We start from the raw sequence: 19560 nt of genomic DNA on the forward strand, positions 1-19560 counted from the left end.
TTGTAAAAACTATACGAGAAAACTTTTGCACTCCTCGAGCCTATCGTGCGACATGCCTACACTTGTGAAAACGTCGCGAGTTTTTTTTTTTTTTTTTTTTTTTAATGGACAGCCGCTGATCTGTCTCTCTTGAGCTTTACGGCAACTACAGTTTCTGGAAGGAACGGCTGTAGCTACTAAATAACTAAATGTTTAGTACTCTCCTTCAGCTTTGACAAACCAGGACAGCACCTTGCGCATGTTGGTTATGCATGTGGGACCGAACCGCGCAGAACAACCGGACAAGGAGATGAGAGAAGAAAAAAAGTCAGCACTTGTCTTTTTCTTAACCCGTTGTTCTGCGCTGTTCTGGCACGAATTTGACATACCGCCGCCGCGATACAGTTGGGCTGTGAGCTCTGGTGCCTGCAACGCCTTCTTTTATGCAAAACAGGCATACTGGGAGGCCATGCAAGCCGCGGGCTAAAAAAACAAAACAAAACAAAAAAACACGAGCTGAGCAAAAGTGAGATGAAAACAAAATTGTTGTTGCTTTGTCCTTACAGATATTAAAAGGCTCCTCAAAACTCACTGCATTATTGACAGCGAGATAATGCCAAAGCTACACTAGAGCCATGCAGCACCTTATAGTGCATGATACTGAGCTTATGTCTCGCACTGAAAGCTCTTACCATGTTCTTAGATTATCATATTAAAGTAGCTTTAAACCCATGCTTGTTAATACAGTGATAGCCATAAATTGAATCTAGGGCATCATGCTCACATACAAGGCTTCTGATAACTGCTGTTCACATGATGTGGGCTATAGCAGAAACCTGTACCTGGTCATCTTACAAGCATTTGTGCAATTGATGCTTTTAATGTGTTGTAAAAGTTTTTGTGTTCTGTTTCTGTATGGGAATGCTTTCCTTATTGAAGGCTAACATTTGGCTTGCTATAGCAAAACCTGTACCTAGTCATCCTAAAAACAGCACCGCAGTTGGTGCTTTTAGTGTGTTGTAAAAGTATTTGTGTTCTGCTTCTGTAGGGCAATGCTTTTCTCGTTGAAGACTAGCATGAGGCTTCCAAAAATTTTTCAGATGCCATTTGCTGTAGCCGATTTCGTAGGCCAACAGGAAGCAGCACTTTGAGCATGGAAAACTGTCATCCACGGGGGAAAAACAGCAACATCCCTTTGCATTCTCATTTATTTGGTATGGCTAAAAGTGAGTATTGTATCATTATCTATATTATTAATATTGAATCATGATTGTCAGTGTTGAAGTTGTTTGAGCGTGATGATTTTAAACACACAGGACATCCCTTCGACATTAAGGTTTTAGCTTGTTTACACATAGGATGTAGAACTGGTTTCAACAAACTTTATGCAGCAAATTCTTTTTACATTGTCCACCATGTTACTTTTTGTCATTGTCCATTGAAGTAAATAACCAGTATTTTACGTTTACACAGTCATCCACGTTTAGCTTGAATGGGAATGTGTGGCATGCAGTTTGCAAAATAGCAATGCATCCGTCACAGCCATGCATCAAGGCTAAGTGGCTTGTGCGTAGAGGGACCAGCCGCTCCAGCTTCACGTCATCTGCCTCTTTGCTCCGGTGTGCTGACGTGCATTGAGGCAAAGTGGTTTATTTGTAGAGAAACCAGAAGCTTCTTTGTCACATCTGGCTGTTTGTTACGGTGTGCAGATGCGCATCGAGGCAAAATGGCTGATGAGTAGAGGGACCAGGAGCTGCTGCTTAACGTCCTTCGCCTCTTTACTACAGTGCACAGCCGTGCATTGATGCTAAGTGGCTTGTGCATGGAGGGCCCAGGAGCTGCAGCTTCACGTCTGCCTCTTCACTCAGGTACGCAGGTGCGTATTGAGGCAAAATGGCTTATGCATAGAGGGACCAGGAGCTGGTGTGTGGCGTAGTCTGTATATTTGCTATGGTGCGTATCGAAGTACAATGGGGTGGCTCATGTGTAAAGGTACCATGAGCTGCTGCGTCATGTCGTCTGCCTCTTTACTATGGTGCGCAGGCATGCATCAAGGCAAAGTGGCTTATGCGTAGAAGGACCAGGAGCTGTTGCTTCACATCTGCTATGATGCGCAGCTGCGTATTGTGGGTGGTGGTGGAAAACATTTCCATCAGATACAAATACAGGAGGTTACTCACTAGCTGACCCTGAGGGGGCCTGTCCTGACAAAAACAAGGGGTCCCTAGTTTGGGACCCCAGTGGTGTTAGAGGGACTAGAGGCTGGTATTTCACGCTGTCAGCATCTTCGCTACGGTGTGCAGCTGCGATGGATGCAGTGGCATCTCAAAAAGTGCATGCCACGCACTCGCATGTTCAGCCTGAGTGGACGACTGTGTACCTGCTATAGCTTTGTTATTCATAGAATAAACCTAGGCCAAGTTGGATAGCTCACCTCATATGTGGTCAGCAAAGAAAAGCCACTCCAGAAAATCTGATGCATTTACTGTCATAGGATTCTTATTCATATACATGCTACTGACAAGTCAGATTCTTCACCCTCAGAAATGGCAGAAAAACAACCAAGGGTGCGTCTGTAATAGTCTAGCTTGCTCTTTCTCTGCAGACTTGAGTCAGATGTGTGTTCCATTGCTGTGGGTGGGACAGGTGTGAATCTTTGATTTTAAGCTTGCAACAAGTATGTTATTGTAGTTTAAAGGCAAAACGGTACTAATAATCGTAGCCCCCCGTGGCCTTTATCCCCTTTTAATAGTGTTGCTAGACACTGAATTATTAGCTAACTCTGCACTGTTTCTGTCTAGTTAATGTGCGGAGATGTACATATTGCATTGCTTGTATATGATTTGGAGTTGTCGACTTTGCACTTAGAAACATTGTAGCGTTATCTGATGTGTTGCTTTCATTTCTTTAATGATTTCTGTAAGCGATCGGTGGGTATGCTAGGCACCATTATTAGTCTGCTCTTTTTGGGTCACCTGTTCAATGCCCAGCTGCGGCCGTCTCCCACTTGCCCTCGGACAGGAGGCGGAGAGACGCGCACAGAGAGGCAGCTGCAGCAGCTACAGTGCTTAACGGAAACGTAGGCAGAGAGGGAAAGAAGTCCCCTCTTCCGAGGACTTTGCTGTCGCACTCGAAGACGCGGGGACAGGCAGTTTGTTCTCATTTCTGTGTCATGTAGGGGGCTCATTTTTATTTAAGGAGCTGTACGAACAGTATACAACTAAGGGGTCCTTAGTACTAAGCGTACTAAGGGGTCCTTAGTACGCTGACTGGACCCATCACCTGGAGGCTGCACAGCTTTGAAACGAGCACCTCTTTTGGAAGAACTGCTTATCGTTCAAAGAAAAAACACTGTCAGGTTGAAGGGTGTAAGGCCCTCTTCCTTGTTGGGGAGCCCATAAAAGTGACAATTATTCAGTGCAGGCGCGCTGAGTGGGGTCTCGTTGAGGATTCCAACCCTGGGTGTCAACAATGGTGGGAGATGGCAGCGTTGAAAAAGGGCAAGTGTGTAACAGTGACTGTATGATGCGGAGCGGGAGGATGTGGGTTGGCTCTTCTGATGTGGCCCGCAATGGTGCTGACTCGGACGCCAATAATTGCAATAATTGCCCTGTAAAAGGAGCCGCCAAGGATGCAAGCTTTGGGCAATAAAAAGCTACAGTGTTTCTTGTGAACAGCTGGCTGCATTTATAAAGACCATTATTTTTTTGTAATTTGTTGTGCGTAGTTGAGAAATCCATGACATACATGCACAGCTGGTTGCCAGAATTATGCAACCATATTTCAGTAACTAACATCCATGCTGCATGCTGCCGGTAATACATCAGGAGCTTGTGGTTGTCAGCTTTTTGTGTTTTGTGTAACTATAAGCCTTGCTATTGTAATGTCACATATAGCGCTGTGGGTAAACAAATAACTTTACTTTTAAGTCTTGTAGAAGCATGAACACTGCGCAATCACTGCGGCGGGCTATGCTTCCACATTGGGCTTTAGCCACATGTCAAATGTCTATCTTTATTCTGCTGCAGCAGCTTGCATGTTATCAGATAAGTTACTTCGTCGCAGCTGCTCTAAGGAGACGCTTTCTAGACGCTTGTAGCCTAGATGTTGATGTCGATATACCCCTGACACGCCCAGGGAATGTCTTCGGTAGAGCGTACATGGAAACCAGCGAAATGTGCAGTTTACAGAACAAAAAGGTAACAATTTTAAATGATGTTATTATTGATCACTTCTTTTCAGAGCAGGAACAATGACTTTAGAAATCTGCCTGTTAAACCGCTCAAAATGCAGGTTTCTGCCGCCAATGCGTACCTGTGTAATACTGCAATGCTCTGGCTGTGCTTTATGTTCATATACAGCATCCTTTATGCTTAGTTTCTCTGCATGTGCACTCCATGTCTTGGGCATAGCTGAGGGTGCATAGCAGTAAGCATAACATGCCATGTTTGGTCAGAGTGGCATGTTCAAAGAGACGACATAAAAACATTAAAATACTGAATGCCAGGTTCTGGTCAAACTACGTTTGTATCTTTTGTTATTCTGCATGGGTTTTGCTGCAGTTATATGACCTTTCTATATAGTATGTGACAGTTCTGAATGGAGATGCATGCGTACAGTGCCATCTGGAAAAAGCAATTGAGAGAAATTGGCAGTTGCCCTTGGAGATGTGTAATCAAAGTTCAGCACAGATAACTTGAATTTCATTTTCCCTTCTATTGCAGGAGGAGCCCAACCTGCTCTTTCCATCTTAGGCCTGAAAGACCAGCAACAGCTGATCGAGCAAATGCACAGGATAGTAACTGCTCCTGGAATCCCGGCCTGCGGAGGCCGCCCACAGAGAACTCGATCATCTCCTCGCTAATTCCGAAATATTAGGTTTCAATAAATACCTTTTCCTCCACCACCTCCCCAAGGGAAGAGCTGTCACGGCCAAGGATAATTAAAAAAAAATTATTCAAGTAGATTCTTAATACTCCAGTTGACCTGCATTTTACCATGCCATTCCTTAACATCAATAATTTTTTAGTGTAGACTATTTATGCATGCAGTTTTTGCAATAAAGAAAAAGAAATGCTTTTTTTACAACCTCGCATGCTGGTATGCCTATGCACTTTGCATGTTTTCAGGAATGGTGCATTTGTGTAAAGCTCAGCTAGCATATGTGCCTCTTTGATGGAAGTTTTAATTGCACACTGCTGTTCAGTGCTTTGTGTGTGAAAGTAAAGCAGACAACAGGAAACTTGAACCTGTTGCATATTCTATTGTCTGCTTTACTCTCACGACAAAGGCATTGAGCACTAGTATGTGACTGAAATTTCCATGGCACATGCTTGCTGAGCTTTACACGAATGTTATTGGCAAATTTTTACACCAATAGCGGGCCCTGCAAGCATGTTCCGGGAAACGTCCGAATGTCCACCTCCGGCTGTCCGTCGGACGTCCGTTGGACGCGATCCGGATCCACGAACGATAGTCCGACGAACGTCCGCTGTACGTATATCGAACATAACCGGACTTCCGTCGGATGTCCGAAGGTCTGAAAACGGACGTCGGACGTCTATGGCCGTCTGGGATCCATCCGTCCGTCCGTCCCATAGAGTTAATACAAAGACTTTGTATTAACTCTATGGTCCGTCCATCCATCCATCCGAGTTACTCCTGCATAGTGGCTGAGAGATGTCCAGAGCTAAAATTTAGGATAGCTGTTTGAGAGTCGATCAGATATAATTTTGCTGGCGCCCGAAGAAGAGATGGCTAGAGCGATAGCCGCCTCCTACTAGAAAGTTCTATTTCACTAGCCATATACGTTCCTGCTGTGAAGGGCAGCCGTCGTTGCGAACAACTTCTGGCGGTCAACAGCCGATCAAGCGTCTTAACCACCGTGGTCTTAATCACTGTGATCCTCTTTTTTTCTTTTTTGGTGCTTAGGAAGCACGCTCTGGGTAGAACACCATATATACAGGGTCTTGAATATTTGGGGGCTGGGATTTAAAAACTTCCTATGCAAAATCTACTGCCCCATTCGAGCTGAAATAACGTTCACAAAGTAGCAAAATATCGTCTACGTTATCTGATAAGTGATTCAACATCGGTACTTGCCTAGATTTTCCGAAATCGAGAAAAAACTGCTCTCGGCGGCGTGCACAATTTTCGCAGAAGAGAGTCGAAAAGCTATTTTGACATGGTGCGTCATCTGTCGGGCAGCGAGGCAAGCACGCTAACGGCCGGGATGGAGCTTGCCTAACTGCTCGACAGATGACGTGCCATGTCAAAGCAGCGTTTCGACTCTCTTCTGCGAAAATTGTGCACGTTGCCGAGAGCAGTTTTTTCTCGATTTCGGAAAATCTAGGCAAGTACCGATGTTGAATCACTTATCAGATAACGTAGACGATATTTTGCTACTTTGTGAACGTTATTTCAGCTCGAATGGGGGCAGTAGATTTTGCATAGGAAGTTTTTAAATCCCAGCCCCCAAATATTCAAGACCCTGTATATCTGGACCTCACCGGGGTGGCGCAGTGGACGGCGATACTGTTCCCAAGGGCGCGGGATCGAATCCCGGCCTCGGCGGCAGCTTTTCGATGGAGGCGAAAAGCAACGGGGCCGTGTGCTGTGCGATGTCAGTGCACGTTAAAGAACCCCAGGTGGTCGAAATTTCCGGAGTCCTCCCCTACGGCATCTCTCATAGCCCGAGTTGCTTTGGGACGTTAAACCCCACAAACCAAGGTGTCGCGAAAGCATTCGGCCTCTCCTGTATACTCACCTTTTTAATCAACACTAATATGACCTTCATGAAGGTCACCATGAGTATTAAAAATGGAATTTTCAAAAGGAAGATTTTCCTCTTGTTCTTTATTTTCAACACGAAGGTAGCGTCACCTTTCTAGTGAGGATCATCATCGGGCAGGCAGTGGATAGCTTTGTCTAGTTGTTTTGCTACTAATTTAACATCCAATGCGAGAGAGCGAATTTAGCCGCCAGGGTTGGTTCGATTCGTTCATTCTTTCGTTTGTTCCTGTTAATTATGATTGGGATCACAATGATTGGGATGTTGACATTGTTTGCGCTGTTACCTGTGCATCAAACAGGCGCAACGAACTAACAGTGTAGGGCTACTTGTTGAAAAATGTGCTACAAATTACGGTTCGGACTTGTTCACCGCGGCAAAGGAAGATCTGTGAGGTGCCCAAGTAACCACCTTTGAGTGCCCACCTATGAAGCCCCTGCTCACATCATGGAAACAACGCAAGGTGACGAGTCGTGCGGCTGTGTCGACCCCTCAGAAAGCACAGACATCTCAAATCAAAGCGTACGTGCCTTCCTGCGGCCTGCTAGTTCAACCTCGCTGCTCGACCGCCTAATCGAAATGTCCTTGATCGGGAATTCTGTTTTTTCTGCATGCATACTTTGTAAACAGCATGTCCACAACTCTCGCTTATTTCGAAACATAAAGACGCAGTCACGCACACGTTAAAAGCGTCTTCTGGAAAAAGGCACGAAGAAATGCTCGTGAGAACCTGTGGCTGCGGGGTTTATTTTTTTCTTATACGCATACCTGACTGCAACCGAGCCTTCGTGCGGAAAAGAAACATTGAGGACCGCTGCACATAAGCTCTTCGTTTAGAAAACGTCGCGAAGAAACTAGTTATCTGGCTATCATTCCGATGAGAACTGAAATTCTTTGTACCGCTTGGGAACACCTTTCTCTTCCCTGATCGCTCGGCGTTCGCAATCTGCAAAAACGTGCATGTTTGCAGCAGCATGAGGCAACAAACATTTATTCCATATAAAGGGGAAACCACAGCACTTAACAGGAACTTGCCGCACTGTATTCTGCAGTGCGCTGTCTTGCCACGAGTTCTATTCCTGCTACGGTGACCGCGTTTCGTTGGAGACGAAACGCGTGGTAGGCGTCCGCAGGGGTGGAAGTGCTGCTCCGTTTGTTCTATTCTGCTCCAAACTGCTTTCCCTCCTCCACCTTGCTTCAAAACGCAATATTGCTCCAAAACTGATCCAACTTGGCTGCTTTGGCGGTCTGCCATCAAATTTTGCAGAACATTGGTTTTTGCTGCATATAGGGCCAGTAATGGTATTGCCTACAAAAAATGTGGTCCGACCCAATCTGAAGTGACCATGAGGAACACAATAGGTTGCTGACCTGTTGTGAGTTGCGTGTCAACACTGTAGCGGCTGTTGTAATGGTGATAGCACACTGGTGGCAGAGGTATGATGCATATCGCCCTTGAGCTAGTACAGATAAAATTTTACTTAAATAGAGAAGCACGGGGCGTAATAGATATTTGCTTAGAAGTAACTTAGAAGTAGAAGTAATTGCATACAAAAGAAATGCAAGAAAGCAAGCTGGTTATCTGAAGAGGCTTTGCAAATAACTGAGGAAAGGAGGATGGCAAAAGTTATGGGGGAAAGAGGAAGATACAAGGTTCTCAATGCGGATTTTCAGAAAACAGCAAGGAGAGATAAGAATGCCTTCCTGAACATACAGTGCCAAGCAGTTGAGGACAACAGCCAATTGAGGAACACAAGAGCTCTTTATAAGACAATCAAAGATATCAAAGGAAGCTTCTGTGCTAAGCTAGGCGTGATAAACGACGAACAAGGCAGAGACCTCACTGAAGCCTCAGAGATAAAGAAGAGGTGGCAGGAATACACAGGAACTGTACAAGACGGACCCGGATGTGCAAACCCAACATAAGACCGTTGTGACTACTGATCTCGAGCCGGGCATCCTGAAGAGTGAAGTTGAATGGGCTTTAGTAGGCCTTGCTAAGAACAAAACTAGCGGAATTGATGGCATTCCAGCTAAGCTGTTTCAAAACCTCAACCCTGACGACACTGTTAACATTCTGTATACATTATGTCCGCATATTTGGACAACCCTGCAGTGGCCACAGGATTGGAAAAAGTCAGTTTACATCCCTATTCCAAAGAAAGGCAGTGTCAAAGATTGTTCCAACTACCACACAATCGCGCTTATTTCGCATGCTAGCAAGGTGATGTGGAAAATCCTCCAAGGTAGGCTGCAGCAGTATGTGGATCGGGAGCTTCCGGACGTGCAAGCTGGGTTTCGCAAGGGCAGAGGAACTAGAGACCAGATTGCCAACCTTCGCTGGATCATGGAAAAAGCAAGAGAGTTCCAGAAACCCATCTACTTCTGCTTTATTGATTATGCGAAAGCGTTTCACTGTGTAGGTCACAGCAGATTGTGGCAAGCTCTCCAAGAGATGGGAGTTCTAATTCACCTCATCTGTCTCCTCAGGAACCTGTATGAAGGGCAAGAGGCCACAGTCAGAACAGGGCATGGTCTTACTGATTGGTTTCCAATTGAGAAAGGAGTGAGACAAGGCTGCATACTGTCACCCTGCCTATTTAACCTATATGCAGAGTGCATCATGAGGAAGGCCGGTCTGGACGAGTCTTCAGCTGGAGAGAAGATTGCTGGGAAACGTATCAACAACCTTAGATATGCGAATGATACCACTTTAATGGCAGAAAGTGAAGTAGAACTCAAGAAACTTCTGATGCGCATACAAGAAGAGAGCAAGAAGTTTGGTCTTAAACGGAACATTAAAAAGACAAAGATCATGGCGTCTTGCCCTATCAAGTCCTGGAGCATCAAGGGACAAGAAGTGGAAGCTGTGACAGATTTTCTCTTCTTAGGCTCCAAGATTACCCCGGAAGGAGACTGCAGCCATGAAATTAGGAGACGCCTGCTTCTGGAAAAGAGGGCCATGGCTAGCCTTGACCGCCTAGTAAAGAGCAGAGACATTAGACTGCCAGCCAAGATCCGCATAAATAGTGCTATGGACTTTCCAGTTGCGATGTATGGATGCGAGAGTTGGACTGTAAAGAAGGCTGACTGCCGAAGAATTGATGCGTTTGAATTGTGGTGCTGGCGGAGACTCTTGAGAGTTCCTTGGACTGCCAGAAGATCAAATCAGTCGATATTGTCGACCATAAACCTTGACGGCTCATTGGAGGGTCAAATGATAAAGTTAAAGCTCAGCTACTTTGGTCATCTGATGAGAAGAGAGGAGTTGCTGGAGAAAGATTTGATGTTGGGAAAGGTTGAGGGTCACCGGAGAAGGGGTAGGCAGCGATCGCGGTGGTTAGATGGCATCCTCGAGGCGCTGAAGATGAAGTTATGTGATGCTAGGAAGATAGTAAGAGACCGGAAAGCGTGGCATGATATGGTCTTTAGGGTCACGAGGAGTCGGACACGACTGAACGAGTGAACTGAACTGAAATTTAAAATGAACCACATTTATTCGAGGGAACTGTGAAAAAAATATTCTGTGCACATAACGTACTACCTTCTCCCAGCCTTTTGAATCCCCAATGGTGAAAGCAGTGAGCGAAGCAGACACCACAAACTGCATTAGGAAACTGGTCTAGCTACAAAGAGCTGTATAAGTTGTTCTAATGCTTTTGCTGTGAAAACAAGCAGCTAGGTACTTCACCACAGAGGGTCTTTGTCAATAACAAGCATTTAAAGCCTACAAAGACATACTTGAAGCATTATGGGGTGACTTCACAAAAGTGCCAATTACGAGAAATGTTCTCAAGAGTGTTGGTAAGCCACATATGCCACACAGGGCCTATTGCCAGCGTGTGTAAACTAAGGAAGCCCGAACGTCACTCAAGTGAAAATATGAGGAGCCACTGGCAGAAGACAGTGAAGTAAAGAAGCTGAAGGAGGAAAAGGCCATTCCTTCAGTGCTGCGTAGTCTCTCTGAAGCTTATACTAAGCAGGGCCTAGTAATTTGTAGGACAAAAAAAAAAAAAAAAAAAGGATATGGACAAGATAGTAGTAATGTGCTGCTCATTGATGTGGATTCCAAACCAGTGGTTGTGCTTGAACGCATCGAAGTGGTAAGCTTCAAGTTTGAATCTATCAAGTCAAAATAAAGCTTTTAGTCCAACTTTATGCACAGTTATGAAATGCAGAAGCAAGCATTCCGTTTGCTGCTAGTCTGTTCCAAATTGTTACTCATATCAGCTGGGGTTATTTTAAACATATGTACATATTTTGCCCATTTGCCTTGTCTGGTTAGAGATGCGTATGCAGCTGGCAAACCATTGAATGTTGAATAAAAAAGAATCGAAATGGATTTCTTTGTATGTTAAGGATAGAAAATTGCAATTATTGAAACCATTTGATCCTAAAAACATGCCCTGAAAATAATTTGAAGGCTCCAAGGCTCTCGTTTTACTGCTCCGAAGCTGCTTCAAAATGGCGTTATTACTGCTCCTCGAGCTGCTCCAAAATGCTCGAGCCTACTTCCAACCCTGTGTTCATGTATTGTTGCGATGCCAGCTCACGTTGGTCGAAATTATCTGGAGCTCTCCACTACTGGATGGATGGATGATGGATGATAGTGGCTCTGCCCTTTGTATCGGACGGCAGCTTGCGCCGCCTAGCCAAAAAATTAAAAGCAATATATTTATCTCTTCCCTATTTTTAGCTTCTAATTCGCCCGTATCTGCCCCCCTCCCTTTTTTTTTTTCCTTCTCTTTATTCTCTTGACTTTTTCCACCAATCCTCTTTTGTTATCAAAACGCGTTCCTCATCCATTCGTCCATCTTCCCCAGCAAATCCCAGCGCTCTCTCCAGATCTGCCGCTTTTCCTGGGGAAGGGCAGGATGAAGTTTTTGGCACCTTAGAACAACATGTTCCGTTGTTTCCACCTCAGTTCCGCACGCCGCGCATAATATATCTACTTCCTGAAATTTTTTCCTGTACGCTTTTGTTCTGAGGGCCCCTGTCCTAGCCTCAAACAGCAATGAGCTCCCTCGTGAGTTGTCGAATAAACTTTCTTTCTTTATATCCTGTTTTCGAGTTCTATACATACCCAATGCTGATTTTCCGTGCATTCTTTCCTCCCACATTTTCCTTTCTGCCTCCTTTACCTGCTTTTCAATGCTGCTGTTTTGCTGCGGTGCATCTCCAAACTCTAGGTACTTAAATCTGAGCTTTCGGGTTCTGTTAGTCCATTTCGTATTCAGGCTTTTCATGAAGAGGTGCTTGTACATTTTTCGTGCCCACCTTGATTCCTCCATTTCGGTTAGTCTCTGATCATATTTTAGTTTGCTAATTGCCTCTCTAACCTCAAATGACGCCCAGCCCATATCTCCCTGGACTCCTTCATTAGGTGTGTTGCCATGTGCTCCCAATGCCAATCTACCTAACTTTCTCTGTCTGATTTCAAGCCCTGACTGTACTTCTGATTTCATGCACAGGACTGCATTTCCAAAAGTGAGTCCTGGTACCATAACACCCTTCCATACCCCCCTAACAACCTCATACCTGTTATAATTCCAGAGGGCCCTGTGTTTCATAATATCCGAACTCATTTTCCCTTTGTCTATCATAATTCTTTCATGCTTTTCTAGGTAATTTTTTCCTTCATTGATCCATATGCCCAGGTATTTATAGCTCTCCACATGTTCAACCTTGGTGCCTTGTATTTCCAGCACATCCCCCCTTTCATCATTAAATACCATTATTCCTGGTTTTTCGCTGCTAAATTGCAGTCCCAGCTTTTCGCCCTCTTCTCCACAGATCTTAAGCAGCTCCTGCAACCCATCCCTCTTATCTGCCAGCAGTAAAATGTCATCCGTGTACATCAATCCTGGTAGAACCTGTGTTACTTTCTGTCCTCCCTGCATATAGCTTGCATCGAATCCCATATTACTTTCCTCCAGGCGCCTTTCCATTTGGCTCATGTATATCATGAATAGCAGCGGTGACAGTGGGCACCCTTGCCTAAGCCCCCCTTTATTTTTGCTGGTTTTGTTGTTTCCGTCTCCCATACTATCACTGCCTCATTATCTGCATACACTTCTTGTATGAACTGAACCAGGTTTTTATTCAAGCCATATTCCTTCAACTGGTCCCACAGTTTTTTCTGATGCATCCCTCGTTGCCAGAGTTGCTTTGGGGCATTAAACCCTACAAACAAACTAGAGCAGCCAATGACTTGCCATTATTTTTATAGGTGTCTGTCGTCTTTTCAGTGACACCTTGCTTATTTCTGCTTTACAGCATTATTGTATGTGTTCACTCTTTTCAAGTTCTGTAGACAAAGTTATGCAATCGTCTACACACCCCACTAGAGTGCTAGAGCTGTGCATGAGGATGTACATTTGTGCCACTTGGCATAGCTTTGAAAACGAGACCTTATTGGGCATGCAGGTTCCCATGTCGGTAGTGTTTAACTGCTCATGTTTTTAGAAGCTATTGTGCCTGCCATGCAGCACAGTTGCCATAAATGGCCTGCAGAATGCGTCATTTGAGCATTGTAGACAGTTGTGCAGACCACAGTAGAATCATGTAGCTTGTTAGCTTCACATGGTTATAGTTTGGTACACAGTGTTGTTGGGCAGTATTCCTGTTGGTACAACACTTCCATGTCTTTGTGGTTGTGGAAAAAAGTGCAAGGTTGCCATTGGAAATGAAATTGTCATCAATCACATGGTTATGTTGTCAATGATTAATGCTTCTGTGTCGAGATCTCTGTGACAAATCAAACAGGGCTGCACATTGGAGGCCAGCGTTTATGCATGTTTTTATGTAACCGTTTAATGCTTGGCATCTCGTGCAGAAGTTGTCATGAAATTCCCAGAACTATGTTGATTGCTAGCATACTTGAGGAAACAGTCTTTTCCAGCAGATTTATCCAAGCAAGGTCTTAGTGTCAGCTACCAGGTGTGCAGGAGGCCTGCTGAAAGATAGGTGGAGAATCTGACCCTAACTGCAACAAAACATAACACTTCCATAATCGTAATGTTTTAACAGGCAGCGAAGTAGTTTGAATTTTGTTTTTAATTTCCTAATGCACCTACATATTTGCAGTCAGTTCCATTGCCCTTTTTGAATTTAGAAATCCTCATAATTAGCTAAATTTAATTTGGCTCTAAACATCATTTTCTTGATAAATCTCCCGCTTTCTACATTTCTGTAATGAAAGGACTATTGGCTGTGAAATGCTGAAAGCTCATAACTTATGTTTGGTGTTTTTATTACGTGGAAATTACGGAGGTAATGCTTGTGTTGCTCTGTTGCCCTTCCCTTTTATATGTAAGATGGAGAGCGGTGAAGTAATATGGACAGTGGAACTAGTTAATTTGTCTGCATGGGAAAGAGTGGCTATTTATCAGTTTTTTATCTGTGCTTAATTTCCACGAACCGCTTGGCCATGGCTTCCACATATTTGGATTAGACTTAAACCTAATTTTATTCTCATATGCAGCATGAGCTTGCATCTTTTAATTTAGACCCCACCTGTCAAGTTTGTACTACCATCTCTCACAGATACAGTCAAATGTATCGGGAAAAAAAAAAAAGTTAATGTAGGCATCTGCATGTTTTTTGGCCGAGTTGGAAAGATATTTTTATTTTTGGGCACTTTCTTTCCAACTTAGGACAGAGATTAAAATGAGAAATATTCAACCTGTCAATTTTTTAACAGTACCGCACGAGCGTCGACTGCCCGGTGCAGCGGCGCCGAGCCGAAGCAGAGCGGGAATTGGAGAGGGAACGAGCAAGGAGGCGTAATCATGCTGCTTGAGCGAGTGTCGTCTGCTTGGCTGTTCTGCTCCATTGGACGCAACCCCTTGAATCAAGTTTCATGCCCGTATTCTGCAAGCGCTTGTTCTAACTGCTGTATGCTTGTGGCTTCGATTGGTGCTAACTTGTAACGTTCCAAATATTACTTGTCCCTGGTTCCATCTGTGGGTACTGTCGCGAGAAGTGTTCTTTTGGAAGTAATCAAGGTGACGATATTTAATGTTCTCGACTATAATTTGGCCAAGGTAACGAATGTAAAGAATTATTGGGCATGTTAGGTTTTTTTATAGCAAATGTGCGTACTTTCAAAATATTTTTTGCACTATATGCATATATGGCGGACGAAAACAAGCAGTGACAGCTTCTTCGGGCACCAATGCCTACCAGCTGATTGTGGCAGGGTTGCTTCGAACTAATCAGAACAGCCTATCAGGCGAGGCTCACTGCAGCAGCAGGAATTGTGGGCATATCTTGCCCTCGCTTGCCTTGTCGTCTCCTTCGTCTTCCGGCGCAGCAGCACCGGGCAGTTGACGCTCGCGCGGTACTGGTAAAGAATTGACAAGCTGTACAGATAAGGTAATGTGCAAACAAAGTTCCAAGTTTTATTGTCATACCCAAAGAAAAACAGCTGTGGCGGATGCTTTATGTCCATAGATGTGGACATAATGTGAGCTTCAGTGCTCACATTCTCCTAAGTGTTATTTTTTTGTCCTAATACATAAATCCTGCACTAAACGCTCTTATTAAAGCTAGCTAGTCAGGATCATATGTATCTGAATAATAATAAAAATTACAGAGCACTGCAGAATCTGCATCGGAGTAATGCAAAAGCACGGATGCTGCTGTTGGTTGCTTCTGGTTGCTTCTAGTTGTTTAATTCACTTCTTGTTTACCCATTTTAGTTTTTGGTACTTTCAAATTATGCACCAATCCCTTCCTATGCCCTTTTTTGGCTCTACTTCTGGTTGTGTGACGTGACATCCTCTATATCACATTAATTCACTTCTTGTTTACCCATTTTAGTCTTCGGTACTTTCAAATTGGCGCCAATCCCTTCTTATGCCCTTTCTTGGCTCGACTTCATGTTGCGTGACGTCACATCCTTGATGTCACCTTAATTGACTGATTTAATTAACTATTTTAGTATTTGATACATTCAAATGTAGTACCAAGCCATTGGCTAATGACACTATTTTTGCCTTTACTTTTACATTTTTGCCTCTAATTAATTACCTATTTAACTCATTGCCCTAATTGTTGTTTTGGACACAACATTATGTCACCCTCTATCGATTGACACCGTTCATTGACCTCTACCACTTCTCAATTACTCACAACTGCTGCGGACAACTTTTATATTTTTGCCCGTAATTAACTACCTTGGCCTAATCCTTTTTTTGGCAACAGCATTACATCACCCTCTATCGAGTGACAACACTCATTAACCTCTACCACTTTGCAATTACTCACAACTGCTGCAGACATGATTTTGCTGACGCGGTCTGCGGACAGAAATTTGTAAACATAGCGAAGTAAAGCTCTCGCATTAATAATAATAGGCAGCAGCTTTGAGGTGTTTTATACTAAAATGGGAAAAAATGTTAAATTTTAGTTTTATCGTTTCTTAAATTTAGCTTTAAAATGGGCCTTTACTCGTGGTTTATGCTGTAAATAATGTTTCCTTTTGGCAGATTTAATTGATGCCTGAAAGAAGGATATAAGCCCAGCTTGTTCTTATTAAACCATCAGTGCTGAGGACAATGATTGCAGTGTCCTTTCTTGGTTTTCTGCTCTTGTCCAGAAATTCACTATTATAGACATGATGCATTGCTTACTGAATGCCCTTAGGGTGAGGCTCCTCTTATCAGGTGCACTAACTAATATTGAGAATTCGTTGTTCTGAGCTACAAGTCTTGCTGCTTGTTCCACTGTGATGTCATATGGCTGCGTCAACTAGCTTGCATCATTCTTCTGCTTTGTTCCTTGTGCGCTGTGTATGGCTCACTACATGGAAAAATGACCGCATATTTATGAGTAGATATTGGCTTGCAGAGCAGTGAGTAATTGGGTGTTAGAAGGTCAGTCTAAGTCTGGACATTCTATAGTTTGGTTGGGAAAGGCATGTTTGAGCTGTCCTACTTTAGCTGTCTCCGAGCCGTATTTCAAGGCTTTTGTAAAATCAGTGGTCTAAAAATGTAATATCCTGGTGTGCACTGCTCGAACACCTGTTGAGTTGCAGCAATAAATGCTAGAAGTTGATCTCACACTTTTCCTTAACTGCAGATGAAATGATTTCTGTCTGTAGCATGCAAACTTTGACCTTCTGGCCTATTTCTCAGTTGTATACAGAGAAAAAGGTGCTTCCCTACAACAATGACTCGGTGTGTTTAGGTGCCATGTCTTCTTTTTCCACCCTAGATGGCAATCTTTTCTGCTGTCAGATCTGAAGTGGTTGCTGCTAAGTAAGGTCAAATCAGCATGCTCCTGTAGTCTGCAGAGACAAACGTGCGTTTTCACTGTGGAAGTCTCAGCATTTATACTGAAGTTTCAGGCTAATATGATACGCTGACTGCTCTCATTTATTCTTGAAGGCGAAAGCCTTACTTGCCTCATGATTGGAGTGAGCAGGAAATGGTACCAAAAATATCACGTGAGTTCGTATAAAAAATTGGACACAACCACTGTTCTTCGGGCAGCATTCAGGATCATGTCATACTGCTTCGCTTCCCAATTCAGCATCCTCCTGCTAGTCGATTCGGAGGGTTGTTTGTGACAGTGATTTGAACTGACGATACATAACTGTTATTTGTAAGTGTAGGTTTCCAGTTTCACCCAAACCAAAATCAACTATCTGTGCCAGTCTCTCAGTGCTGAACTGCCAAGAAAACCCATGACAGAGAATGCTAAACAGTGCTTTCACATGTCTTAATTGTTTTAGGCAAAGTGCCGTAAATGTTTTTGTCAATACAATTCTTCAAATTTAAGTTTCTTGTTCATGCCTAACTTTGGTTGTCTTGGTCTATTTTGAAAAAATAAATTTTTTAAATGCAAATTAGAGGATTCGGTGAACAGCTAGCAACCAAAGCTAGAAGTGCAAAGATTTCAAAGGGCAAAAGGTTTTTGGTTGGGCTGTAAAACATTTTTTCTTGCAATGTTGGCAAAATTAATGGCTAGAAAAAAGTTTTCTTTACCATTTATAAATGGTTGCATAGAGTTAGTGACACACCACCAAATTTCCGTCTTTGTTGATGTGCGTAATGAGGCGAAATCGAAAACTGGCCTGGCTAGACCACACAAAACTGACAGGAACATGCACAGGTCTTTACTTAACAACCACCACAGTTATTTGAATGAAATTATTCATGTTATGAAAAGAAGGGCCTCATTTCACCAACTGACAACTTCTGGGATAAGGATTCAAGCCTGGAATCTAAGTAGTATCAAGTGCTGACTTCACATTTGACATCCTCAAATGCTAGCAGTGCTGGGAATGCCACGCCCATTGTCCCATTGCATCAAAGCGAATACATGTTGCTACTAATGGGTGATTTTTAGTAACATTGTGCCAAGGTCGTGGCAAAATACTGTTCCTGGCATCTCTCATGGCCTGAGTTACTTTGGAACGCTAAGCCCCGTAAACAAAATTAATATACTATTCCAGCAAGCTAGACCCAAGAAGAATGTAGAGAGGTTTGGGTTGGTATCTAATGTGCTGTGTGACAAGTAGGGCAACTGAAGGAAACCAACCACATTGTGTTTTGCTTTTGAACCCTTTGCGCCTGCTGTTAATACACGGCATGCTGCTCGTGTTTTGCAGATCTACTTCGGTAATGCCAACACTGCATCGAATGAACAGTGCGACTGCACGTAGGAAGAAGTGATTGCTCTTAAGAGGCTCAACTAGTGCTACATTTGGGTACTGTTAGATTTATCGATCTTTTGCATAGCACTGTCACGTGTGGCATAAGGCCAATGTAAAACCATGGCAAAGTTTTCTGACGTGCTCCACCTGACAGCTCGATTTCAGAAACATCAGTTGCGCTAGCTGCAATAGTGCTGTCAACACCTGAGATTTCTCTTTGTACACTAGAACCATTTTGGTTCAAACTTTCAGCATAGATAGTGGGCTCATGTAAATACGAGCCCTAGCTTAATGTATCGTAAATTAATTACTTAATTAAATTTTTAATATAAACTAAAATGAGCCCTATGGCCACATGTGATCTCAAGCTCCAGTGTCTTCCGCCACACAAGCTGGAACTATCAGGGAACTCCAAACAGTGTAAGCAGTCAAGTGCATGGAAGCACACAGACGACAGATGCGACCATGTTGTCCTGTACTGTGACATGAAAGTGCGATGGCATGGTTGCAGTCTTTGTGCAGCATCACAGGTCTAATGAGTAAAATGGCTGCACTAATTGCTGAAGGACCCTTCTACTGGTAGCCTGTTTATTCATCCTAGCTTTCCCTAACTCGGCTCCTTTAATTGAAATGCATTTGAGAGCGCCAAAGTCCTGACACAGTCTCGTGCCCATTTTTCAATGCAGGCAAAAGTGGTATAAAATATTTGTGCAAGAGGTAACAAATAAAACAAATAAAATAAAGTTTTACAAATTTTTTGCTGTAAAACAGTAAGTAAATTTGGCTGCATTCAAAAATATGTAGACTTAGCTAAGATGACGGCTTAGAATTCAAATGTCTATTTAGCACATTGTCATTTTTTTTTAACACCTATTGTAAAAATTCTGTGAACTGCACGTGACAAAAAGCATGTGGCAGAAAGCATCACTAGTTCTGCCCTTTGCACAGTTATCAATTCACCATTAGATGTTCCAGTGGAGGGACAGAAATTGTCATGCGCCATTCTAAAGCAGCAGAAAGGCCCTATTTTTTAGAAAAACTCTAGCATTTTCATTGGCGTTGTTGGTCTTGTGAGTGAAAAATCGCAGCATGGGTCTGGTAGGTCCATACTGATAGGTCTGCAGGGTGC

The 19560-nt window shown here is 43.5% G+C and overlaps 1 protein-coding gene across 3 annotated transcripts in view; it reads left to right on the top strand.

The window, feature by feature from the left end:
- The first annotated feature begins 6932 nt into the window (after nucleotides 1–6932).
- LOC146177741 (DNA polymerase theta-like) overlaps nucleotides 6933–19560 on the top strand; it is a 159225-nt gene continuing 146597 nt past the window's right edge. For all 3 annotated transcript variants that reach the window (XM_084580568.1, XM_084580571.1, XM_084580569.1), the window contains exon 1: nucleotides 6933–7291. In XM_084580568.1, the coding sequence (XP_084436694.1) occupies nucleotides 7197–7291 (95 nt within the window). In that variant the 5' untranslated portion in view covers nucleotides 6933–7196. The remainder of the gene's footprint in view (nucleotides 7292–19560) is intronic.

This window comes from Amblyomma maculatum, chromosome 10 (assembly GCF_055883805.1).
Source record: "Amblyomma maculatum isolate TAMU_Amacu chromosome 10, ASM5588380v1, whole genome shotgun sequence".
Taxonomy (NCBI): domain Eukaryota; kingdom Metazoa; phylum Arthropoda; class Arachnida; order Ixodida; family Ixodidae; genus Amblyomma; species Amblyomma maculatum.